At 41.3% G+C, this 27,603-nt stretch overlaps 1 protein-coding gene across 1 annotated transcript in view; it reads right to left on the minus strand.

Annotated features, from left to right (window-relative positions):
- Positions 1 to 27,603, minus strand: part of LOC141161930 (contactin-associated protein-like 5) — a 435,101-nt gene that overhangs the window by 179,507 nt on the left and 227,991 nt on the right. Inside the window, exons 8-10 of the mRNA XM_073647489.1 lie at positions 27,171 to 27,435; positions 7,758 to 7,907; positions 5,562 to 5,733 (exon numbers count right to left, since the gene is read on the minus strand). Of these exons, the coding sequence (XP_073503590.1) occupies positions 5,562 to 5,733; positions 7,758 to 7,907; positions 27,171 to 27,435 (587 nt within the window). The remainder of the gene's footprint in view (positions 1 to 5,561; positions 5,734 to 7,757; positions 7,908 to 27,170; positions 27,436 to 27,603) is intronic.

The following is a 27,603-nucleotide window of genomic DNA, read 5'->3' on the forward strand; positions in this document are numbered from 1 at the left end:
CCACCAAGTTTCAGTGATTCCAATGACATCATATTCCTTTTCCTGCATTAGTAGTTCCAATTCTCCTTGTTTGTTGCCCATGCTTTGTGCATTTGTATAAAAACATTTTAGTTTGTGATTGGTTTCTCTTCCTCCCATATTTTTATTATTTAGATTTTTTTGTCTTTGTTCTTCTTTTCCACTTCCAGTAGCAGAGATCTCAATAGTATTTGTCAGCTGTATGGCTTTTTCTGGCCTTTTGCTTCCCTTCCCACATTGTTCTAGTTTAAAGCTTTTCTGATGAGTGTAGCAAGGCGACTTCCAAATACATGTTTTCCAGTCTTCGTAAGGTGCACCCCATCTCTAGCAAGTAGTCCATCGTATAGGTAATTCATTCCGTGATCCAGAAATCCAAATCCTTGTTGACGGCACCATCGACGTAGCCAGTTGTTCACCTGTAGAATCTTATTCCACCTCATTGTTCCATGGCCATCCACTGGGAGGATGGATGAGAAGACCACCTGCGCTCCCAATTCTTTCACTTTCTTGCCTAAGTCTTCAAAGTCACTGCAGATGGTTTCCAGGTCCTTTCTTGCGGTGTCATTTGTCCCCACATGTATTAGCAGGAATGGGTAGTGATCTGTAGGTCTGAAGAGTCTTGATATCCTGTCAGACACATCTTTAATTTTTGCTCCTGGAAGACAGCACATTTCTCTTGAGGTTATGTCTGGTCTGCAGATAGCGGCCTCTGTTCCTCTTAACAGGGAATCCCCCATGACCACCACTCTCCGTTTTTTCTTCACAACATTCTTCTTTCTCCATCCAGGAGGATTCTGAGGGCTTACAAGGTTATTCATTGCTGGCAAAGTCTTATCTTGCTGTATTTCTTCATGGTTCTCCTGCGTGAGAGCCTGGTACTGGTTCCTGAGCAGTATGGGTGCTGACTGCCTCTCGATCCTCCGGCTTCTGTGGGTCACAGGCTTCCATTCCTCTGTTTCCTCAGGTGCAGTTCGAATTTCTTCTCTTTCTGAATCATGAAGAGATAATTCTGCTCTGTCTAAGAACTCTTCACCTTCCTTAATGATTTTCAAGGTAGTTAACCTCTCTTCTAGATTTCGCAACTTTTCCTCCAACAGGGACACAAGCTTGCATTTCTGGCATGTGAAGTTTGGCTTTTCCACTGGCAAGTCTGTGAACATGTAGCAGGATATGCAGCTCACCAAATGGCTCCTGGACTCTTCCATGTTCTTATTGTTAATGTTCTGAAAACAGTGAAAAAAGCTTAAAAAAAAAGCCGGCGCGCGGTTTACCAATGTCCTCTTTTCAGCTCCAACAGCCAAAATCCAGTGTTCTTTGAGCTCGCGGAGACTCTTCACTTACCCCAAAATGCAGTGGGAATATGCAAATTATCTCCTCAGGACTCCTCCCCTGGTTTGTCCTTCTCTCTGGCCTTCCCCACCAGGGATCCACCTAAGTCCGGCTCCCTCGGGCCTCTTGTTGGTAAAACCCTTGTCTCTGGGTTCCCTGACCCTATTCACGGTTTGCCTTCCGGGTGGATTTAGTGGGTGGTCGTGGCAGATCCTGCCCACGACCTCCGGTCTCTGGCTAAGGATTAGTGCCCTCCACCAGCTTGGGATCCGGTACCCTCGTGCCAACTCTTCACCCTCTGGTCTAATTTTGGGTTCTTGGAGTTCCCTCTTCTCCCCCTCTGGGTCCTTCTTTCTCCTCTCTCTCTCTCTTGGCCTTGGAGCTGGCTGAGCTGCTCTGCTTCACTGACTCAACTCTGACAGACTGACCCTGATCTAAGATGGTTCCCACCTTATATACTCCCTCTATGTGTGAGCTCAGGTGACCAGCACCCAATGAGCTCCTAGCATTACCCAGACTGCTCCCCCTATCTGCCCCTACACTACTGGGATGTTCCACCCCCCTCCCACTCCAGCCAGGGACAGACACTGTCGTACCTGCACATTTCTCTAGTGGGAGTACCGTTGTTCTGTCCCCTGGAAATGGGATGTATGTAGTGCATGCAGCCTACTGAGCTCAGTTCCACACTCCATCCTTACCCGGGAGTGGAATACCACACCTCTGGCTTGAGGTGTAATACCCCTGTAGCAGCCGAATCCTCAGGGTGCTACACATGTACAGAGTTATATGGAAGCTCGGCAATCTCAGAGAGGGATAAAAACATCTCAGAGATAAAGCACATAAGGTGTAATTAGGTGTAACTAGTACTTCCGTGTCCCTTATTATTCCGCTGGCTGTTCACACTGGGGATCAGAAATTGAATTTTTCCAAATTACCAAAATTATTCTCTTTTTTGCAAAAATCCTCCAGATATTTGATTCCTGCTGAGTCCGGAGCAAAGCTGCTCTATGTATTTACCGTAACCTCACAGTAACGATTAATAGGACATTTCAGCGAAGCATCTGAGCAATAGCAAGACATGAAGAAGAGGAAGAACAAGAGGGAGAAGAGGAGGAAAATGAAGAAGAGGAAAAGGAAGAGGAAAAGGGAGAGGAAGAGGAAGAAGAAGATGAAGAAGAGGGAGCAGAATAAGGAGAGGAGGAACAAGAGGAAGAAGAGGAGGAAAACTAAGTGGAAGAAGAAGAGGAGGAAGAGGATGAAGAATAGGAAAAAGAAGATGAGGAAGAGAAGGAAAAGGGAGAGGGAGAGGAAGAAAAAGAAGAGGTAAGGAAGAGGAAGAAGTGGATGAACAAGAGGAAGAGGAAATAGAAGAGATGAATAAGAGAGGTAAGAAAAAAAAGAAGAGGAAGAAAAAAAGAAGAAGAAGAAGAGGAAAAGGAAGAGGATAACAAAGAATAAGAAGACTGAAAAATTGCTCCTCCTGGGCTTCCGACTGATGCACTGAATAAATGAGGTTTGGGTGGAACCTCTGATGGATCCATTCACTATAATGAGGCATATAATGCTTTCCAGTAGGAGAAAGCAATGAATAACTAATGACCACAAGTCACCAGATGGAGTCACTTTGTGTCCTGTCTGACTCCCATTTCAGAAATATCCACATTACTCAGGTGTCACAATAGCTCAACCTCACTTTAGTGTCCACTTCAAAAACATGGAGGCCAAATGATGATTTTTGGTCCTTATTTTTTCATGACTGATGAAGTAAGTGACATCCTGTGATGTCGGAGGTTCCTCAAAAACTTTTGGTGCAGCAGAAAAGGATGCAATTTACTAGTAGTTTTAGGCAGGGTCCAACCAGGGGTCTGCAGAAGGTATAGATGGACCCCTATGGCCCCTATGCTGATCTCGTTCTATGTGACCAATGTGGGAACTCATATCTTGGTCCAAACCAACAATTCAGTTATTACTTTTGCTTCATAAAATCCTTCATTGAATTCCGCTTGTGATTTACCAGAAAGTCCAATAATAGATCTGCGACACCAACATGAATGGCAGCCGGCGACTGAGCTATAATCCTCCTTTCCATTGATTTAAACACTGGTTTATTTCACCATTCACAGGAAAGCTCCAATCAGAGGTTTATTCATCCGGAGCTGGAAATTCACAAACTCGCTAATTAAGTTCCATTCATTCACTGACTTGTTGGGAGCTGGAGCGGAGGCAGGTGTAATCGTGCCCCTTTATAACTCACAGGAATTGTCCTGTCGACATTTCACCAAATTCCGCATTTATTAATCTGCAAATGTGAAACATCTAAATCTGCAGATAGGAAGGTGACAGCCGGCAGCACCCACTGAACCTCTGTGTTATTAGGTCTCCTAAATCCATGGAAATGTCTAGAGGAACATCCCCTGAACATGAAGAACACGGACCCGACGTCTGCCCATGACCATAGACTTATCTCCTCCGTACATCGAGCACTAAGCACCAAGAACAGACCAACATGTATCTAATCAGCGGTAATCATATGGACCTCTTCAAGGTCTCCGTTTATATACACTCATCTATATTCTCTATGTACAGCGGCTATAAAAGTCTACACACCCCTGTGAAAACCCCAGTTTTCTGTAATGTAAAAATAATCCTACCAGCAAGAATCATTTTAGAACTTTTTCCTCTTTTAATGTCACTCATAATCCAGTGAGAAACAAGCTAAATTCTTTTCGGTTGGAAAAAAAAGAACCAAAATAATGCAGTTGCATAAATCTGCGCACCCTTCCACTAATACTTTATTGAAGTCCCCTGTGAATTTCTGGTAACGTTCAGTCTTTTTGGGCCGGGGTCTATCAGCGCGGCACATCTAGAATTTGCTATCTTTGCCGGCTCCTCCTGGCTGTAGCTCCCCATCTGTCAGATTGCGGGGGCATTTCCTGTGTACAACGCCCTCTTCAGGTCACCAAAGATTGTCCCTTGAGCTCAGATTTAGGCTTGGCTGGGCCATTCCTGAACTTCCATCCTCTTGTGGTGAAGCCGTTCTTTTGGTGATTTGGAGGTCAATTAGGGTCGTTCTCGTGCTAAAAGGTGAAATTTCACCTCATCTTCAGCTTTTTAGCAGAGGCCAGAAGGTTCTGATGTAAAATTGACTCATATTTAGTACCATTCATAATTCCCCCTTGGCTAAAGTTCCAGTTCTAGTTAAAAAACAGCCCCAAAGCACAATGCTGTCTCCACCATGCCTCACTGTGAGGATGGTGATATTCTAGTGATGCTCAGTGTCAGCTTCTACACCTTTTAGAATTATGGCCAAAAATTCTCCCTTTTTCCTTGTGCATTTGTCAGACCCGAACCAGGGCGTCTCCGTGCAATATCATTCTCAACAAAGGACCGCTTTATTCACCAGTGAACTGAGTCTCCTTTTTCCCTTTCCAATGTTTGGTAAAATTCACCCTTGGACTCATCACACATAACACGTTTCTTGCTTTTGCAGACTCGATAGATGTTTAGGCAAAACATAGCCGACCTTGGGTGATCTTCTTTGTAAGAAAAGGCTTCCATCTTACCCCTCAACTCCACAGGTCGGACATATGAAGACACAACCAGGACTGGCCAGAAATTCCTGCAGCTCCTTTAATGTTGCTATCAGCCTTTTGGCAGCCTCCAGTACCAATTTTCTTCTTGTCTTTTGATACACTTTTGAGGAATGTCCAATTCTAGGTAAGGTTACAGCTGTGCCAAATTTTAGCCCCTTCCAAATGATGTCTTTACAATGTCCATGGTATCTAATACCTTGGAAATATTTTTGTCCCTAATCCTGACTGATAACTTCCCACAATGAGATCCTTTGCTGTGTTGTCAGCTGTTTACTGACCAGGAAATGTCAGGAAAATTCTCCTAGAACATCGATACTTTCTCTGGGGTTAATCATAATCGCTGTAAATGATGGCGGCCGAGCGCTGACTACTGTGTAACATGAGGGAAATGTGATCAGCTGATTCTGAAAACAACCACAGCCCCAATTAAAAGAGGGTGTTCACACTTATGCAACCGCATGAAATGAGTCTTCTTGTTAGGATTTTTTTAAATGACAAAAAACTAGCATTTTAACAGGAGAGTACAGACTTTCTATATCCATTGTATATGGACTCCTATATATTCTGTTTTCTGGTATATTTATTATAAACTAGCAGTCCACCAGTGATAACGGCAATTACCTGTCCTTAATGGCGCACATATCGATCTGCAGATCGGAGAAGTTCCCCAGGGCTCCGCGCTGCACCGAGATCAGGTCCTTGGGCTGATTATCAATAAATATGAGTCTCATACATCCTTGGAATGAAGAAATGGGGTTTGTGCAGGAGGAATCTGCCAGCGGATCCGGACAACCTGTCGGTGAGAGACAGAGACTCAGCGCATCATGGATAATGCATTCATTTTATATGAGCTACTGACAAATGTCCCCGATATCCCAATATTCCCCAAATTTTCAATATTACATAAGCTTTATCATAGCACATCAGCAGCAGCGCAGGACTCTAGGAAATGAATCAGAGATGATTCCTGAAGGCTTTATTAAATGTTAATACATTGTCTCTTCATAGGGAAAGACACACAGCAAATGTTACAGAAGGATAAGACTGCGCACAATGACTGCACAGGAGGATGAGACTGCACTCAGTGACTGCACAGGAGGATGAGACTGCGCACAGTGACTGCACAGGAGGAAGAGACTGCACACAGTGACTGCACAGGAGGACGAGACTGCGCTCAGTGACTGCACAGGAGGATGAGACTGCGCACAGTGACTGCACAGGAGGATGAGACTGCGCACAGTGACTGCACAGGAGGAAGAGACTGCGCAGAGTGACTGCACAGGAGGAAGAGACTGCGCAGAGTGACTGCACAGGAGGACGAGACTGCGCTCAGTGACTGCACAGGAGGATGAGACTGCGCACAGTGACTGCACAGGAGGATGAGACTGCGCACAGTGACTGCACAGGAGGATGAGACTGCGCACAGTGACTGCACAGGAGGAAGAGACTGCGCAGAGTGACTGCACAGGAGGATGAGACTGCACACAGTGACTGCACAGGAGGATGAGACTGCACTCAGTGACTGCACAGGAGGATGAGACTGCGCACAGTGACTGCACAGGGGGATGAGACTGCGCACAGTGACTGCACAGGGGGATGAGACTGCACTCAGTGACTGCACAGGAGGATGAGACTGCACTCAGTGACTGCACAGGAGGATGAGACTGCGCACAGTGACTGCACAGGAGGATGAGACTGCACTCAGTGACTGCACAGGAGGATGAGACTGCGCACAGTGACTGCACAGGAGGAAGAGACTGCGCAGAGTGACTGCACAGGAGGATGAGACTGCACTCAGTGACTGCACAGGGGGATGAGACTGCACTCAGTGACTGCACAGGGGGATGAGACTGCACTCAGTAACTGCACAGGAGGATGAGACTGCGCACAGTGACTGCACAGGAGGATGAGACTGCACTCAGTGACTGCACAGGGGGATGAGACTGAACTCAGTGACTGCACAGGAGGATGAGACTGCACTCAGTGACTGCACAGGAGGATGAGACTGCACTCAGTGACTGCACAGGGGGATGAGACTGCACTCAGTAACTGCACAGGGGGATGAGACTGCACTCAGTGACTGCACAGGGGGATGAGACTGCGCACAGTGACTACACAGGAGGATGAGACTGCACTCAGTGACTGCACAGGAGGATGAGACTGCACTCAGTGACTGCACAGGAGGATGAGACTGCACTCAGTGACTGCACAGGAGGATGAGACTGAACTCAGTAACTGCACAGGAGGATGAGACTGCACTCAATGACTGCACAGGGGGATGAGACTGAACTCAGTAACTGCACAGGAGGATGAGACTGCACTCAATGACTGCACAGGAGGATGAGACTGCACTCAATGACTGCACAGGAGGATGAGACTGCACTCGAGGATGAGACTGCACGCAGTGACTGCAAAAGAGCAGGAGTAACTGCACAGGAGGATGAGACTGCACTCAATGACTGCACAGGAGGATGAGACTGCACTCAATGACTGCACAGGAGGATGAGACTGCACTCGAGGATGAGACTGCACGCAGTGACTGCAAAAGAGCAGGTTGCACATACTAACTGAACAGGGGGGTGAAAGACACATTGTAAGTGCACAGGGGGATGAGACTACACATAGTGACTGCACAGGAAGAAGAGACTGCATACTGCCTACATAGGAGGAAGAGACTGCACATAAGGAGACAGGCACCTTATGCAGGCACAATCTTAGCCTGATGTTACACTTTAATTCTTTCACTATACTCTGTCGATGACCTTATTACCATCTATCTATCCATCCATTCATCCCTATCACAACTGGACATCTCACCTCCAAAGAAATACTGGTGCCCAGTAGAGATCTGCACTGGGAGGGTGGCCCGGACGGACGAAGCGGCCCCGTTATCCAGAGTCAGCGAGATGCGATGTCTTCTCGCATTGATGGCGACTGAGTGCCATAAACCGTCATTCAAATCACTGCCTAGAAAATGAATCGTAGATTATTCCTGAAGGTTTTATTAACTGTGAATATGAGAGAAGACGAGTAAAGACAGAGGTGAAATATTAGAGCGCTGATGTCTGAGGTCTCGCGGGGCGTCCGGTCTCCTCTGATCTTCCCTGATTCTCCATATTTCTCAGACATTGTTTCTCCTCTTGTTGCTCATAACCTTCCATTTAATACCCGAGTATGATTGTTACATTGTTACACAGCCTCAAATAACGAGGACTCCCGGAGAAGATCTCGCCTGCGAGGCCAATCACTTAGTGACATCTTGTCATAACCTTTGTATCTCAAGAGTCAAAGATAAGCCAGGTACATGACGAGAAGTGACGGAAGTCGAGAAGTCTGCGGCCTGTTCTTGTGTCCTGTAACATAATTCCGTCTTCATATTTGTGTTGTGTAAAAACATCTACAAGTATCTAAAGGTTTATCATGTAACCTGTACTAGAAACTCATATATGAAGTATAGCGCTGTTTAGGAAACTTAAATTATAAAGAAGGATTCTTTACAGTAAGAGCAGTCAAATGTCAGAATATCGAATACTAAAGAACAATAAAGGGGTCTAATGCTTACCCCTTAGTGACCCCTAATTGTTATGTTCTGCTACCAGAGCTAAGGAAAGAGAGGAGATCTGTCCCTACGATAGAACTCAGCTAAATCCCTACGATGTAACAGGGGACCTGATCCTGCGATCAGACCTGCTAAAGTCCTAAGCTAGTCTGTACGGAGACCTATAGATGTGGGGAAGGAATCCCTACAAGTACTAAGGACTGGGAGGAATATGGGACACCTCCTAACAGAAATAGTAGCAGACAGACGAACAAACAAAATATATAGAACATAGAGGTCAGTAGACCAAGCAAACTAACAGAGCAAGACACAGAGCACAGGCTAGCTAGAAAGTAGATATACAATGAAGTCCAGCAAAGCCAGAAGGGCGGAGCAGGATTAAATAGGCCAACAAGGTCATGTGACCAGCAAAGGAAAAAAAACCTAAGAGCAAGGTTCTAACAGTACCCCCCCTTCTAAGAGGATCCTCCGGATCCCCTAGGACCAGGCTTATCAGGAAATCTCCTGTGAAACGCTCTGATAAGTCTGGACGCGGAAACATCATCCGACCTCACCCAAGAGTTATCCTCGGGTCCGAAACCTTTCCAGGCCACAAGATACTGCAAACTACCTCTATACCGTCTAGAGTTAAGGATGCGAGAAATTTCATATTCCCCGTCCTCCACCACCGGAGGAACAGAGGCAGAGGCGTCACCATCCGACACAACAGCTTTTTTTAACAGAGAGACATGAAAGACCGGATTAATTCTCCAGGAGGTAGGAACCTCCAACCTAACAGCAGATTGGTTGACAACCTGAAGCACCTGAAAGGGCCCTACAAACTTGGGACCCAATTTCTTAGAAGGAATCCTCAACCGCAGATTCCTAGAGGACAACCAAACCATGTCACCAACAGCGAACAAAACCTCCTGTCGTTTCCTATCAAAGTAGTCCTTAGATTTTCTGTTGGCCTCCTGAAGATTACCACGCACATCCATCCAAACTCTCTCCAAATCACCGGAAAAATTCTCCTCCTCAGGCACGGCAGATCCCAACTTGGAGAACGACCCAAACGACGGATGTCTCCCAGAACAACAAAAAAAAGGCGAACAACCAGCAGAAGAAGATGTATGATTGTTCAGAGCAAATTCAGCAAGTGGCAGAAACTCAGACCACCCCTCTTGATTGTCTGCCACAAAACAACGCAAGAACTGCTCAACATCCTGGTTTTTCCTTTCTGTCTGGCCATTAGATTCAGGATGATATCCGGACGAGAACGATAAATGAACTCCCAACCTGTCACAAAAGGCACGCCAAAAACGAGCCACGAACTGAGGACCCCTATCAGAAACAATGTCAGTAGGAACGCCATGAAGTCTGACAATTTCCTTGACAAAGGCCTTAGTGAGAGTTTTAGCGCAGGGCAGTTTGACAAAGGGAACCAAGTGACACATCTTGCTAAAACGGTCCACGACCACCCAGATGACAGTAAAACCCTCAGAGGGGGGAAGGTCAGTTATAAAATCCATAGCCAAATGTGTCCAAGGAGCACTGGGAACCTCCAAAGGACAAAGCAACCCCGCAGCAGGAGTATGTGAGGACTTAGATCTAGCACATATAGTACATTGACGCACCCACTTAATGACTTCCTTCTGCCATCCAGGCCACCAAAAACTGCGACCCACCAGTCTCTTGGTCTCAGAGATTCCGGGATGACCTGCCAACCGAGATTCGTGACACTCAACAAACAAATCTCTCCTAAAGGTCCCAGGCACAAACAACCTCCCATGAGGAGTGTTAGAAGGGGCATTCTCCTGAGCTTTAAGAATCTCATCTTCCAAAACGGAGTCTAAAGCAGCTATCACAACACCTTCTTGTAAAATGTTTTCCTCTTTCTCAGCACCGACTATGGGAGAAAAACTGCGAGACAAGGCATCCGCCTTAACATTCTTAGTACCAGGGATGTAAGTAACGGAGAAATTAAACCGCGAGAAAAACAGTGCCCACCTAGCCTGACGGGCATTCAGGCGCTTGGCAGCATCAAGATATATCAGATTTTTATGATCCGTAAGAACCTGAACGGGAAATTCCGCACCTTCCAAGAAGTGGCGCCAGTGTTCAAATGCGAGTTTAATAGCCAATAATTCCCGATTACCAATATCGTAATTCAGTTCAGTCTCCGAAAATTTTTTTGAAAAAAAGGCACAGGGATGTAATCCATCCCCGTTATCCTGAGACAATACTGCGCCAACCCCCACAGAGGAAGCATCAACCTCAACCAAAAACGGCTTAGTCACATCAGGCTGCATAAGGATGGGAGCAGAGGTGAACCTCTCCTTGAGATACACAAAAGCTTCAATGGCCTCAGAAGACCACTGAACCGCATCAGCACCTTTCCTGGTGAGATCGGTCAGAGGTTTGACAATACTAGAAAAATTTTTTATGAATTTTCTGTAGTAATTGGCGAAACCCAAAACCCTCTGTATCGATTTCAAACCAATAGGCCTAGGCCATTCCTGTACAGCTTGAACTTTAACCGGATCCATCTCAAAACCTTCACTGGAGATAATGTAGCCCAAAAAACTAATTCTCTGTACAGCGAACTCACATTTCTCCAGCTTAGCAAAAAGCGAATTGTCCATTAATAACTGTAATACCTCACGCACGCTCCGCCAATGAGACTCCAGATCTGGCGAATAAATCAAAATGTCATCCAAATACACAACCACATTTTTACCGATCAAAGGTCTAAGGATGTCATTAATCAGATTCTGAAAAAATGCAGGAGCATTAGTAAGACCAAAAGGCATAACCAGATTCTCAAAATGACCCACAGGAGTGTTAAAAGCAGTCTTCCATTCATCACCCTCCTTCATGCGCAACAGATTGTATGCCCCCTTAAGGTCAATTTTAGAGAACCACTTGGCCCCCAATAACTGGTTAAACAGATCAGGAATCAATGGCAGTGGGTAAGGATTGCGTACAGTAATTTTGTTAATCTCACGAAAATCCAGACAAGGACGTAAACCGCCGTCCTTTTTTTTTACAAAAAAAAATCCAACCGCCACAGGAGACTTAGAGGGCCTAATGTGACCGGCGGCCAAACTTGTCTGTATGTATTCCTCCAAAGCCTTTCTCTCAGGAATAGTAAGGTTAAATAAACGACTTTTAGGAAGAGTCGCTCCAGGGACAAATTCAATAGAACAATCATAGTCTCTATGGGGAGGCAAAACCTGCGATTCCTTCTCAGAAAAAACTCTCCAAAAATCCTGAATAGGAACAGGCAATTCTCCCCTATCCAAAGCTGCAATACGCCCGTTACAACACTTGTCATAACATTTATGGCTCCAGGATTTAATTTCACTGGTAGACCAATCCAGTACAGGATTGTGAAATTTTAACCAGGGCAAACCCAATATTACTGGAGAAGGCAAGTTATTCAACACTACCAAATCCAATTTCTCATGGTGAACACCATTAATAGTGAGAGGAAATTCACTGACCTTGAGAGTAATATTCTTCAAAGGGGAACCATCCACAGAAACCACAGCAATGGGGGATGATAAAGGTTCAGGTTTTAAATTGAGTCTTTCCACGAATCCCCCATCAATTACATTCAGAGTAGACCCGCAATCAACAAACACCCGAAATTCCATTAATTTTTTCTGAGCAATCGTGGAAGCAGCTAAAAATATACCCTTGGAATTTAAACAGGCAATACGGGCGTGACTGACCATTTTTTTTTCTTTCTTCATACGAAGCTCACAGCCTTTAATCAAATGACCAGATTTTCCGCAATAGAAACACAAGCCTTCAAAAAATCGACAGTCTTTTTCTTGAGAGCGAGGTGCCACCGATCCAATCTCCATCGGTTCACCACTGTTAGTACACACATTCTCATAACCAGAAACTGACATAGCAGAGGATTTGCTCTCATTAACCCTTGCACGCAGTCTTCTATCCACCCGTATAGCTAATTGCATAGCCTGTTGCAAATCTTCAGGTGTAGGATAAGCAATTAGCAGGTCTTTAACCCTTTCACTGAGCCCAGCAAGAAATAGACTTTTCAGAGCAGAATCGTTCCACCCTGTTTGAGTAGACCAACGACGGAAATGAGTACAATATTTTTCCACATTACCTGATCCCTGTTTTAAACGTCTCAACTCAGTCTCAGCTGATGCGACACGGTCAGGATCATCATATAATAGTCCCAAAGCAGAAAAAAAACTATCCACTGATCTGAAGCATGTATCACTAGGTTGCAAAGAAAAGGCCCACTCCTGAGGCTCTTTGCGCAAAAGTGACATTATGAACCCTACGCACTGGGATTCATCCCCAGAGGACTTAGGTCTCAAACGAAAATACAATAAGCAAGCATTTTTAAATGAAAAAAATTCTCGGTGTTCACCAAAAAATAAATCCGGCAAACATACCTTAGGCTCCAAGAAATGTGCTCCAGGACAGTTACTCACGTGCTGACGGAGCTCGGCCACCTCCAGAGAGAGTCCCTGCAGGCGATGAACCAAATCCTGAACCGACACCATGATGGAACAGAAAAATCTTTCCTTAGAGAATTTGCGGGCTGGACTTACTGTTATGTTCTGCTACCAGAGCTAAGGAAAGAGAGGAGATCTGTCCCTACGATAGAACTCAGCTAAATCCCTACGATGTAACAGGGGACCTGATCCTGCGATCAGACCTGCTAAAGTCCTAAGCTAGTCTGTACGGAGACCTATAGATGTGGGGAAGGAATCCCTACAAGTACTAAGGACTGGGAGGAATATGGGACACCTCCTAACAGAAATAGTAGCAGACAGACGAACAAACAAAATATATAGAACATAGAGGTCAGTAGACCAAGCAAACTAACAGAGCAAGACACAGAGCACAGGCTAGCTAGAAAGTAGATATACAATGAAGTCCAGCAAAGCCAGAAGGGCAGAGCAGGCTTAAATAGGCCAACAAGGTCATGTGACCAGCAAAGGAAAAAAAAACCTAAGAGCAAGGTTCTAACACTAATACATCTTTTTACTGACCTAACATGTAAGAGAATAGCCTCCCCCCGACGGGTGAAAATGCTGCAGCTGTGAGCTGAACCCCATAGCTGATGTCCTGCTGCGTCAGCCACAATCAGGGTTTGCACCGATCAACCCCCTAGATGCTGCTGCCAATAGTGACTATGGCATCTAAATGGTTAACAGAGTGTGTGTGGGGGGGGGCTCCCTCTCTAACCCCGCTTGCACCCTGACATCATGATTGTGTGGTCCTGATGGTTGTCATTACAATTCACAGACAAATAACGGCCTTAGAGAGTCTGCCGGCTATAGTGTCCTGCTCAGACGTTAGCAACATTTTAGTGGCTAAAACATAATTTTTCATTCCTGTCATTCCACTTTGAATTTATTCCTGAAAAGCGCCTGAAGGGTTAATCAACTACCTGACAGCAGGTTTTAATATGTTGAGGGGTGTTATTTTTAACTTTAATACACTGAATTTCATTTTTTACCGTAACAAGAAATTATATGAAAAGCTACAATTTTTTGGAAGGAATCTGCAAATGAATTCATAATAGCAAAACCAAACACCCATCGGTAGACAGCGCTGTTTAGGGGGTTTTGCTCCTCATTAGTGCGAATAAGGTACTGATTGGTCAAAACGGATACTTATAAAGTAGCTCAGGCGGAGTACCGGCTGTCATTGACGAGACCCTAGTATGTATGGCTGCATGGAAAAAGACATGCAACAAGTAATTTGGCCTCTGTTTGGCTGGTATGAGTCACTTTGTACATTTCCCCCGTGCAGCGTTGCCTTGAACATATTTGGGTGTTTCCAGTGGCTGTCATGGCATAGACTACTTCTAGGCATCTCATTTAAGGAAATCGTACCGTGCTCTAAACCCCACCCAAAGCTGGTAAAGAATAGACATTTTTTGTCCTTTTCTCACAATATTTATCATCTGCCATGTTTCCATGTTCTCCTTATGAGTAACAATTTTCATTATGGGAGCGTGAGTGGACATTTTGTACCACCTAAAACTATAGGTCCATCCGGGGAGAGTTAGTTCCTGTAGAGTTTGGTAATGTAGAGTTAGTACATGTAGGGTTACTATATGTAGGGTTAGTCCATGTAGACTGAGTCCACATATGCTTAGGTCATGTTGAGTAAATCCAGGTAGACTTAGTTAATGTAGGGTTAATTAATGTACAGTTAGTCCATGTAAGATCAGTACATGTAAGATCAGTCCATGTAGAGGTAGTCCATGTAAGATCAGTCCATGTAGAGGTAGTCCATGTAGGGATAACTAATGTAAGGTTAGTCCATTTAGGGTCAGTCTACGTAGGCTCAGTCCATGTAAAGGTAGTACATCTAGGATTAGATCATGTAGAGTCAGTCCATGTAGAGGTAGTCCTTGGATGATCAGTCCATGTAGAGCTAAGCCATATAAGGTTAGTCCATGTAGAGGTAGTCCATTTAGTCCATGTAGGATCAGTCCTTGTAGGATCAGTCCAGGTAGAGCTAGGCCATGTAGAGCTAGGCCATGTAGGGTTAGGCCACGTGGAGGTATTCCATGTAGGATTAGTCCATGTAGGATCAGTCAATGTAGGATCAGTTCATGTAAAGCATATATGTCAAACTCCGTCCCGTGGGCCAAATCTGACCCACAGGGGCCCATTATTCTGTATGGAAGACTATGTGGGGCCCATTATTCTGCATACTGGTTGGCCCGCGACTTTGTCCAAGTTTTTAATTTTGGCCCTCTGTGTGTTTAACTTTGACATCCCCTATGTAGAGGTAGTCAATGAAGGGTTAGTCCATGTAGGGCCAGTCCATGTAGAGGTAGTCCATGTAGGGTCAGTTCATATGGAGGTATTCCATGTAGGGTTAGTCCATGTAGGATCAGTCCATGTAGGATCAGTCCATGTAGAGGTAGTCAATGAAGGGTTAGTCCATGTAGGGTCAGTCCATGTGGAGGTATTCAATGTAGGATCAGTCCATATACGATCAGTCCATGTAGGATCAGTCCATATACGATCAGTCCATGTAGGATCAGTCCATGTCAAGGTAGTCCATGAAGGATTAGTCCATGTAGGGTCAGTTCATGTAGAGGTAGTCCATGAAGGTTTAGTCCATGTAGGATCAGTCCATGTAGAGGTAGTCCATGAAAGGTCAGTCCATATAGGGTTAGTTCAGGTAGATTAAGTCCATGTAAACTTAGTTCATATAGAGTTAATCCATGTATCCATGTAGGACCTATGGTAAATCTATACTGACCTGAAAGCAAATTCATCCTTTACCAGTCACAAACCACACAGCTAGACCTTTTGCAACAGTCATTGACATATAGGACTTTTTCCCATAGGGAGTAATTGAAGATGGTAGATTTTACCACTATTTTATGCACACCTAGTCATGTGCATCTGCCTCTACATCTTTTTTCTAGAATTTCTATTTTTAATATTGATTTTTTATGATATAAAGTTCCTATTTTCCTCTCAGCCCTGAATTCATCTCTTTGAAACCAATTAGTGTGAGGCCCCTATTGTGATTGTCAATAACTGAAATACCAACTGGAGTCTTGGGAGCAACCGTGAGATATCATCATCATATGTCGCCAATTCCTGGATAAAAACACAGCTCGTAAAGTCCTAAAAATGCTCTTTGTGCTTCTCTATCTCTGCAGTCCCTGTTAGTATACTATTAGTTTTATTCTAGGAGATAACAAAATAAAAATATTTATAATGGTGGCGCAACTAATTACCTTCAAAAACAATGAATATCTGTGTAATACTGACAACCATAATGGGCAAAACACAGGATGAAATGACTCTAATAGCAGTTATATTCTTGTACATAGGAGCAGTATTATAGTAGTTATATTCTTGTACATAGGTGGCAGTATTATAGTAGTTATATTCTTGTACATAGGGGCAGTATTATAGTAGTTATATTCTTGTACATAGGAGCAGTATTATAGTAGTTATATTCTTGTACATAGGAGCAGTATTATAGTAGTTATATTCTTGTACATTGGGAGTAGTATTATAGTAGTTATATTCTTGTACATAGGAGCAGTATTATAGTAGTTATATTCTTGTACATTGGGAGTAGTATTATAGTAGTTATATTCTTGTACATAGGAGCAGTATTATAGTAGTTATATTCTTGTACATTGGGAGTAGTATTATAGTAGTTATATTCTTGTACATAGGAGCAGTATTATAGTAGTTATAATCTTGTACATTGGGAATAGTATTATAGTAGTTATATTCTTGTACATAGGAGCAGTATTATAGTAGTTATATTCTTGTACATAGGAGCAGTATTATAGTAGTTATATTCTTGTACATAGGAGCAGTATTATAGCAGTTATATTCTTGTACATAGGAGCAGTATTATAGTAGTTATATTCTTGTACATAGGGGCAGTATTATAGTAGTTATATTCTTGTACATAGGGGCAGTATTATAGCAGTTATATTCTTGTGCATAAGGGGCAGTATTATAGTAGTTATATTCTTGTACATAGGAGCAGTATTATAGTAGTTATATTCTTGTACATTGGGAGTAGTATTATAGTAGTTATATTCTTGTACATAGGAGCAGTATTATAGTAGCTATATTCTTGTACATAGGGAGCAGTATTATAGTAGTTATATTCTTGTACATAGGGGCAGTATTATAGTAGTTATATTCTTGTATATAGAGGCAGTATTATAGTAGTTATATTCTTGTACATAGGAGCAGTATTATAGTAGTTATATTCTTGTACATAGGGGCAGTATTATAGCAGTTATATTCTTGTACATAGGAGCAGTATTATAGTAGTTATATTCTTGTACATAGGAGCAGTATTATAGTAGTTATATTCTTGTACATAGGGGGCAGTATTATAGTAGTTATATTCTTGTACATAGGGGCAGTATTATAGTAGTTATATTCTTGTTCATAGGAGCAGCATTATAGTAGTTATATTCTTGTACATAGGGGGCAGTATTATAGTAGTTATATTCTTGAACATAGGGAGCAGTATTATAGTAGTTATATTCTTGTACATAGGGAGCAGTATTATAGTAGTTATATTCTTGTACATAGGGGGCAGTATTATAGTAGTTATATTCTTGTACATAGGAGCAGTATTATAGTAGTTATATTCTTGTACATAGGGGGCAGTATTATAGTAGTTATATTCATGTACATAGGGGGCAGTATTATAGTAGTTATATTCTTGTACATAGGAGCAGTATTATAGCAGCTATATTCTTGTACATAGGGGCAGTATTATAGTAGTTATATTCTTGTACATAGGGGGCAGTATTATAGTAGTTATATTCTTGTACATAGGGGGCAGTATTATAGCAGTTATATTCTTGTACATAGGGGGCAGTATTATAGTAGTTATATTCTTGTACATAGGGAGCAGTATTATAGTGGTTATATTCTTGTACATAGGGGGCAGTATTATAGTAGTTATATTCTTGTACATAGGAGCAGTATTATAGTAGTTATATTCTTGTACATAGGGGGCAGTATTATAGTAGTTATATTCTTGTACATAGGGGGCAGTATTATAGTAGTTATATTCTTGTACATAGGGGGCAGTATTATAGTAGTTATATTCTTGTACATAGGAGCAGTATTATAGTAGTTATATTCTTGTACATAGGAGCAGTATTATAGTAGTTATATTCTTGTACATTGGGAGTAGTATTATAGTAGTTATATTCTTGTACATAGGAGCAGTATTATAGTAGTTATATTCTTGTACATTGGGAGTAGTATTATAGTAGTTATATTCTTGTACATAGGAGCAGTATTATAGTAGTTATATTCTTGTACATTGGGAGTAGTATTATAGTAGTTATATTCTTGTACATAGGAGCAGTATTATAGTAGTTATATTCTTGTACATTGGGAATAGTATTATAGTAGTTATATTCTTGTACATAGGAGCAGTATTATAGTAGTTATATTCTTGTACATAGGAGCAGTATTATAGTAGTTATATTCTTGTACATAGGAGCAGTATTATAGCAGTTATATTCTTGTACATAGGAGCAGTATTATAGTAGTTATATTCTTGTACATAGGGGCAGTATTATAGTAGTTATATTCTTGTACATAGGGGCAGTATTAAAGCAGTTATATTCTTGTACATTGGGAGTAGTATTATAGTAGTTATATTCTTGTACATAGGAGCAGTATTATAGTAGTTATATTCTTGTACATTGGGAGTAGTATTATAGTAGTTATATTCTTGTACATAGGAGCAGTATTATAGTAGTTATATTCTTGTACATAGGGGCAGTATTATAGTAGTTATATTCTTGTACATAGGGGCAGTATTATAGCAGTTATATTCTTGTGCATAAGGGGCAGCATTATAGTAGCTATATTCTTGTACATAGGGAGCAGTATTATAGTAGTTATATTCTTGTACATAGGGGCAGTATTATAGTAGTTATATTCTTGTATATAGAGGCAGTATTATAGTAGTTATATTCTTGTACATAGGAGCAGTATTATAGTAGTTATATTCTTGTACATAGGGGCAGTATTATAGCAGTTATATTCTTGTACATAGGAGCAGTATTATAGCAGTTATATTCTTGTACATAGGGGCAGTATTATAGTAGTTATATTCTTGTACATAGGGGGCAGTATTATAGTAGTTATATTCTTGTACATAGGGGGCAGTATTATAGCAGTTATATTCTTGTACATAGGGGGCAGTATTATAGTAGTTATATTCTTGTACATAGGGGGCAGTATTATAGTAGTTATATTCTTGTACATAGGAGCAGTATTATAGTAGTTATATTCTTGTACATAGGGGGCAGTATTATAGTAGTTATATTCTTGTACATAGGGGCAGTATTATAGTAGTTATATTCTTGTTCATAGGAGCAGCATTATAGTAGTTATATTCTTGTACATAGGGGGCAGTATTATAGTAGTTATATTCTTGAACATAGGGAGCAGTATTATAGTAGTTATATTCTTGTACATAGGGAGCAGTATTATAGTAGCTATATTCTTGTACATAGGGGGCAGTATTATAGTAGTTATATTCTTGTACATAGGAGCAGTATTATAGTAGTTATATTCTTGTACATAGGGGGCAGTATTATAGTAGTTATATTCATGTACATAGGGGGCAGTATTATAGTAGTTATATTCTTGTACATAGGAGCAGTATTATAGCAGCTATATTCTTGTACATAGGGGCAGTATTATAGTAGTTATATTCTTGTACATAGGGGGCAGTATTATAGTAGTTATATTCTTGTACATAGGGGGCAGTATTATAGCAGTTATATTCTTGTACATAGGGGGCAGTATTATAGTAGTTATATTCTTGTACATAGGGAGCAGTATTATAGTGGTTATATTCTTGTACATAGGGGGCAGTATTATAGTAGTTATATTCTTGTACATAGGAGCAGTATTATAGTAGTTATATTCTTGTACATAGGGAGCAGTATTATAGTGGTTATATTCTTGTACATAGGGGGCAGTATTATAGTAGTTATATTCTTGTACATAGGAGCAGTATTATAGTAGTTATATTCTTGTACATAGGGGGCAGTATTATAGTAGTTATATTCTTGTACATAGGAGCAGTATTATAGTAGTTATATTCTTGTACATAAGGGGCAGTATTATAGTAGTTATATTCTTGTACATAGGGGCAGTATTACAGTAGTTATATTCTTGTACATAGGGGCAGCATTATAGTAGTTATATTCTTGTCCATAGGGGCAGTATTATAGTAGTTATATTCTTGTACATAGGGGCAGTATTATAGTAGTTATATTCATGTATATAGGGGCAGTATTATAGTAGTTATATTCTTGCACAGAGGAGCAGTATTATAGTAGTTATATTCTTTTACATAGGGGTCAGTGTTATAGTAGTTATATTCTTGTATATAGGGGGCAGTATTATAGTAGTTGTATTCTTGTACATAGGAGCAGTATTATAGTAGTTATATTCTTGTACATAGGGGGCAGTATTATAGTAGTTATATTCTTGTACATAGGGGGCAGTGTTATAGTAGTTATATTCTTGTATATAGGGGCAGTATTATAGTAGTTATATTCTTGCACATATGGGCAGTATTATAGTAGTTATATTCTTGTACATAGGAGCAGTATTATAGTAGATATATTCTTGCACATAGGAGCAGTATTATAGTAGTTCTATTCTTGTACATAGGAGCAGTATTATATTAGTTATATTCTTGTATATAGGAGCAGTATTATAGTAGTTATATTCTTGTACATAGGGGAAGGATTATAGTAGTTATATTCTTGTACATAGGGGGAAGTATTATAGTAGTTATATTCTTGTATATAGGAGCAGTATTATAGTAGTTATATTCTTTTACATAGGGAGCAGTATTATAGTAGTTATATTCTTGTACATAGGGGGCAGTATTATAGTAGTTATATTCTTGTACAGAGGAGAAGTATTACATTAGTTATATTCTTTTTACATAGGGAGCAGTATTATAGTAGTTATATTCTTGTACATATGGGGCAGTATTATAGTAGTTGTATTCTTGTACATAGGAGCAGTATTATAGTAGTTCTATTCCTTTACACAAGGGGCAGTATTATAGTAGTTATATTCTTGTACATAGGGGGCAGTATTATAGTAGTTATATTCTTGTACATAGGGGGCAGTATTATAGTAGTTATATTCTTGTACATAGGAGGCAGTATTATAGTAGTTATATTCCTGTACATAGGGGGCAGTATTATTGTAGTTATATTCTTTTACATAGGGGGCAGTATTATAGTAGTTATATTCCTGTACATAGGGGGCAGTGCTATAGTAGTTATATTCCTGTACATAGGGGGCAGTATTATAGTAGTTATATTCTTGTACATAGAGGGCAGTATTATAGTAGTTATATTCTTGTGCATAGGGGCAGTATTATAGTAGTTATATTCTTGTACATGGTGGCAGTATTAAAGTAGTTATATTCTTGTACATAGGAGCAGTATTATAGTAGTTATATTCTTGTACATAGGTGCAGTATTATAGTAGTTCTATTCTTGTACATAGGGGGCAGTATTATAGTAGTTATTTTCTTGTACATAGGAGCAGTATTATAGTAGTTATATTCTTGTACATAGGAGCAGTATTATCATAGTTGTATTCTTGTACATAGGGGGCAGTATTATAGTAGTTATATTCTTGTACATAGGGGGCAGTATTATAGTAGTTATATTCTTGTACATAGGGGGCAGTATTATAGTAGTTATATTCTTGTACATAGGAGCAGTATTATAGTAGTTATATTCTTGAACATAGGGGGCAGTATTATAGTAGTTATATTCTTGTACATAGGGGCAGTATTATAGTAGTTATATTCTTGTTCATAGGAGCAGTATTATAGTAGTTATATTCATGTACATAGGGGGCAGTATTATAGTAGTTATATTCTTGAACATAGGGAGCAGTATTATAGTAGTTATATTCTTGTACATAGGGAGCAGTATTATAGTAGTTATATTCTTGTACATAGGGGCAGTATTATAGTAGTTATATTCTTGTTCATAGGAGCAGTATTATAGTAGTTATATTCATGTACATAGGGGGCAGTATTATAGTAGTTATATTCTTGAACATAGGGAGCATTATTATAGTAGTTATATTCTTGTACATAGGGAGCAGTATTATAGTAGTTATATTCTTGTACATAGGGGGCAGTATTATAGTAGTTATATTCTTGTACATAGGAGCAGTATTATAGTAGTTATATTCTTGTACATAGGGGGCAGTATTATAGTAGTTATATTCTTGTACATAGGGGGCAGTATTATAGTAGTTATATTCTTGTACATAGGGGGCAGTATTATAGTAGTTATATTCCTGTACATAGGGGGCAGTATTATAGTAGTTATATTCTTGTACATAGGAGCAGTATTATAGTAGTTATTTTCTTGTACATAGGGAGCAGTATTATAGTAGTTATATTCTTGTACATAGGGGGCAGTATTATAGTAGTTATATTCTTGTACATAGGGAGCAGTATTATAGTAGTTATATTCTTGTACATAGGGGGCAGTATTATAGTAGTTATATTCTTGTACATAGGGGGCAGTATTATAGTAGTTATATTCTTGTACATAGGAGCAGTATTATAGTAGTTATTTTCTTGTACATAGGAGCAGTATTATAGAAGTTATATTGTTGTACATAGGGGGCAGCCGCAGTATTATAGTAGTTATATTCTTGTACATAGGGAGTAGTATTATAGTAGTTATATTCTTGTACATAGGGGGCAGTATTATAGTAGTTATATTGTTGTACATAGGAGCAGTATTATAGTAGTTCTATTCCTTTACACAAGGGGCAGTATTATAGTAGTTATATTCTTGTACATAGGGGGCAGTATTATAGTAGTTATATTCTTGTACATAGGGGGCAGTATTATAGTAGTTATATTCTTGTACATAGGAGGCAGTATTATAGTAGTTATATTCCTGTACATAGGGGGCAGTATTATTGTAGTTATATTCTTTTACATAGGGGGCAGTATTATAGTAGTTATATTCCTGTACATAGGGGGCAGTGCTATAGTAGTTATATTCCTGTACATAGGGGGCAGTATTATAGTAGTTATATTCTTGTACATAGAGGGCAGTATTATAGTAGTTATATTCTTGTGCATAGGGGCAGTATTATAGTAGTTATATTCTTGTACATAGGGGGCAGTATTATAGTAGTTATTTTCTTGTACATAGGAGCAGTATTATAGAAGTTATATTCTTGTACATAGGAGCAGTATTATAGTAGTTATTTTCTTGTACATAGGAGCAGTATTATAGTAGTTATATTCTTGTACATAGGAGCAGTATTATAGTAGTTATATTCTTGTACATAGGGGGCAGTATTATAGCAGTTATATTCTTGTACATAGGGGGCAGTATTATAGTAGTTATATTCTTGTACATAGGGGGCAGTATTATAGTAGTTATATTCTTGTACATAGGGGACAGTATTATAGTAGTTATATTCTTGTACATAGGGGCAGTATTATAGCAGTTATATTCTTGTACATAGGGAGCAGTATTATAGTAGTTATATTCTTGTAAATAGGGGGCAGTATTATAGTAGTTATATTCCTGTACATAGGGGACAGTATTATTGTAGTTATATTCTTGTACATAGGAGCAATATTGTAGTAGTTATATTCTTGTACATAGGGAGCAGTATTATAGTAGTTACATTCTTGTACATAGGAGCAGTATTATAGTAGTTATATTCTTGTACATAGGGGGCAGTATTATAGTAATTATATTCTTGTACATAGGAGAAGTATTATAGTAGTTATATTCTTGTACATAGGAGCAGTATTATAGTAGTTATATTCTTGTACATAGGGGGCAGTATTATAGTAATTATATTCTTGTACATAGGAGAAGTATTATAGTAGTTATATTCTTGTACATAGGAGCAGTATTATAGTAGGTATATTCTTGTACATAGGGGCAGTATTATAGTAGTTATATTCTTGTACATAGGGGCAGTATTATAGTAGTTATATTCTAGTACCTAGGGGCAGTATTATAGTAGTTATATTCCTGTACATAGGAGCAATATTATAGTAGTTATATTCCTGTACATAGGGGCAGTATTATAGTAGTTATATTCTTGTACATAGGGGCAGTATTATTATAGTTATATTCTAGTACATAGGGGGCAATATTATAGTAGTTATATTCTCGTGTACAAATAGGATTTGTTGTTTAAGAATATGAAGATTCTTTTTAGGTATTTTTCTTTTTTGAAGATCATACGATCTGAATGAATTGCTTATTCATTACTTGTCACAGCAGGAGATCAGGAGATTATCACTGGTGGATAAATAAACTTGCTGCCATGTAGTCTTCCATATTCATGAGTTCTGTATAACCCGGCCCCCAAAACTGACTGGCAGCTTTCTGCCTATGCACAGCGTACTCAGGTGTGGTCAGGGTTATACAGGGCTCAGCATTCAGATAATTGGTAAATCTGGAGCAGATAAAACAGGGAGTTTATCAAACTGCAGTAATCCGCTCAGTAAGTGACACACCGCTGTAATCAGGGTCTCTGCCCCTACATTATGCTGCTCTAGGGGAGCAAAAACCCGCTGACAGATTTCTTGTAGACTGGCTCTGTATTGTTAAATGCATTACAATCAATCATTCCTTCAACATTCTGTAAAGAGCTGCAGAAGATTATGTGAGTGCAGCATAAACTGAAATCTGATCAAGGGAAAGAGCTATTGTTCTGCACAGGAGCTGCATACATAAAACGAAACAAGAATTTCTAAATCCTGGGCACTTGTAAAGCTGCCTAAATTGCTTGGTATGTTTGTTATTTGCACCTGATTTATGGATACATTGTGTATAATTGTGATACAAAAGGCTTTTATACAGAACCCTCAAAAGAAAAGATTGGAGAGCCTCTCCTGGACAGATCAGAAGGACGATCCATCTCCAGTAGGTTCATTCTATAACGCCTGTGTGCGAGATGTTGTATGACCTCAATTAAAGGCCTAAGACCTAATGCTAAGCTCTGCATCCATGGTCCTCTATGGAATATGTCTTCATGTAACACCTGTCCACAATAACTATAAACCGAGGGCCACATCCTTCATCGCATCTCTGACAGCTTTTTGGCTCGAATTCTTCTCAATTAGTGATTTTTTGATTTGCGACAAATTCACCAAACGATTTGCGCCTTTTTTCAAGTTGTCTTTTGTGACTTCATTAGTCGTCTGATTTTCTCGTGGCTTTTCCAAATGCTTTAGACAAATTCATTAAATGCGACCACCCCCCCCCCCCCACCTGGAGTAAATTAGTCACTTTTTTTTTTGCAACAGTTTGCGACTTTTCTTGGTAACAAGTTGTAAAACCAGTTAACAAGAGAAAAGAAGACAATTTTGGACTTTGCGCAAAATTCATGAATGGAGAGTGTCATGTAATGAATTTGAAGCAAAAAAAAAAAAACGGCAACGAAAAACACAAGTCAAAAATGAAAAGTGATATAAAAAAAATAGCAAATGATGATTCAGGTCATATAATGTGTGTATATATCTACTATATAATTGTCTTATCCCGTCTGTCTGTCTGTCTGTCTGTCTGTCCTGGAAATCCCGCGTCACTCATTGGTCCGGCAGCGGCCAATCAGCGCCGCGGGATTTCTGAAAAAAGATGGCGGCCGTTAGCGGCTCATCTGGCGGACGGAGGTCAGCGGCGATGCAGCGGGGAGATGAGCGGCGCTAGCAGCACAACTACCCCGACCGGCGCCGCTGACCTCCATGCGGCTAACGTCGGAAGATCAGTGGCTTGGCCCGCTGATCTCCCGACAGCAAGTGTGAACGGAGGACCGGGGAGCGGCGCCGCCGGTCGGGATGCTTCTGCTGCGAGCAGCCGCTCATCTCCTGGCTTCTCGCAGCAGAAGGAGCCGCACAGGCAGCGCCGCTCCCGGGCCCACACTAATACGACGCTGATTGGTCGCGGTGGCCGGCCGCGACCAATCAGCGAGATGGGCGGCAAATTTAAACGTCGCTCTGCTGATTGGTCGCGGTGGCCGGCTACCGCGACCAATCAGCGAGATGGGCGGCAAATTTAAACGCCGCTCTGCTGATTGGTCGCGGCCGGCTACCGCGACCAATCAGCGAGATGGGCGGCAAATTTAAACGCCGCTCTGCTGATTGGTTGCAGCCGGCCGCGACCAATCAGCGGAATAGGCCGCAAATTTAAACGCCGCTCTGCTGATTGGTCGCGGTGGCCGACCGCGACCAAGCAGCGAGATGGGCGTCAAATTTAAACGTCGCTCTGCTGATTGGTCGCAGCCGGCCGCGACCAATCAGCGGAATAGGCTGCAAATTTAAACGTCGCTCTGCTGATTGGTCGCGGTGGCCGACCGCGACCAATCAGCGAGATGGGCGGCAAATTTAAACGCCGCTCTGCTTATTGGTCGCAGTGGCCAGCCGCGACCAATCAGCGAGATGGGCGGCACATTTAAATGCTGCTCTGCTGATTGGTCGCGGTGGCCGGCCGACCGCGACCAATCTGCGAGATTGGCGCCAAATTTAAACACCGCTGTGCTGATTGGTCGCGGTTACCGGTCACGAATAACCAGCATTATTGGCGACAAATTTAAACACCGCTCTGCTGATTAGTCGCGGCCGTGACCAATCACCATTATTGGCGCCAAATTTAAATAACGCTCTGCTGATTAGTCGCGACCGCCGGCCGTGACCAATCTGCGATATAGGCGCCAAATTTTAACACCGCTTTGCTAATTGGTCGCGGTTGCCGGCCTCGACCAATCAGCGATTTTGGCGCCAAATTTAAATACCGCTCTGCTGATTGCGCCCGGTCGGTCGCATACCTATTCTAGAATACCCGATGCGTTAGAATCGGGCCACCATCTAGTTTATATATATGGGCCATATATATTGTCAACCTATAGAAGCGTTCAGTGATTGCCATAAACACTATGTAAGCCAATGTCAGTAGGAATCTGCCAGAAGATCAGTAGTCCCTCCGCTCGACTGCGTACAAGACGATGCTAAACACAGTCCATGCATTAGGTCCCGCTGGGGGGACACATCTTGGGGAACCTCTTAGGATGGAGCTTCCCACACTTCAGAAAGCCAAGCAGAAACCTGAGGCTGCAGGACGTTACCTGTGCTTATGGGCTGCACATTCTCCATCTCCTTCTCAATCATCAGGAGCAACTTCCCAGAAAACAGCTGAAGAATGAGAAGACCCGAGTCTCCGGAAAGATTAGAAGAAAGCAGGAGGCCATCACTATTCCATGTGCGGAACTGGAAGCTCAGGGAGAGGTCGTCCATGTGCGGAGCGCCCGGTAATAGCAGGTAACTGGTGCTGGCGCTCATGAAGGTCACAGGAACCACATGGGGCTCGGAGCAGGAAAACGTTATATTCCCCTGGAAAATAATAAAAATAGGTCAACTGCAGGAGAAATAACCCAAACCCAAGAGGATTTGTATCTGTTAATGGATCGACAGGAGAATTCTCCGTGTAAGGGACTTGTGAGCGCTGAGGTTACAAAATGTGGTAAAAGGATGACGGAGAATCAGAGTTTTATTTTACAA

The sequence above is a fragment of the Phyllobates terribilis genome, unplaced genomic scaffold (genome assembly GCF_046119375.1).
Source record: "Phyllobates terribilis strain yellow unplaced genomic scaffold, ASM4611937v1 Scaffold_9__5_contigs__length_417890890, whole genome shotgun sequence".
NCBI lineage: Eukaryota > Metazoa > Chordata > Amphibia > Anura > Dendrobatidae > Phyllobates > Phyllobates terribilis.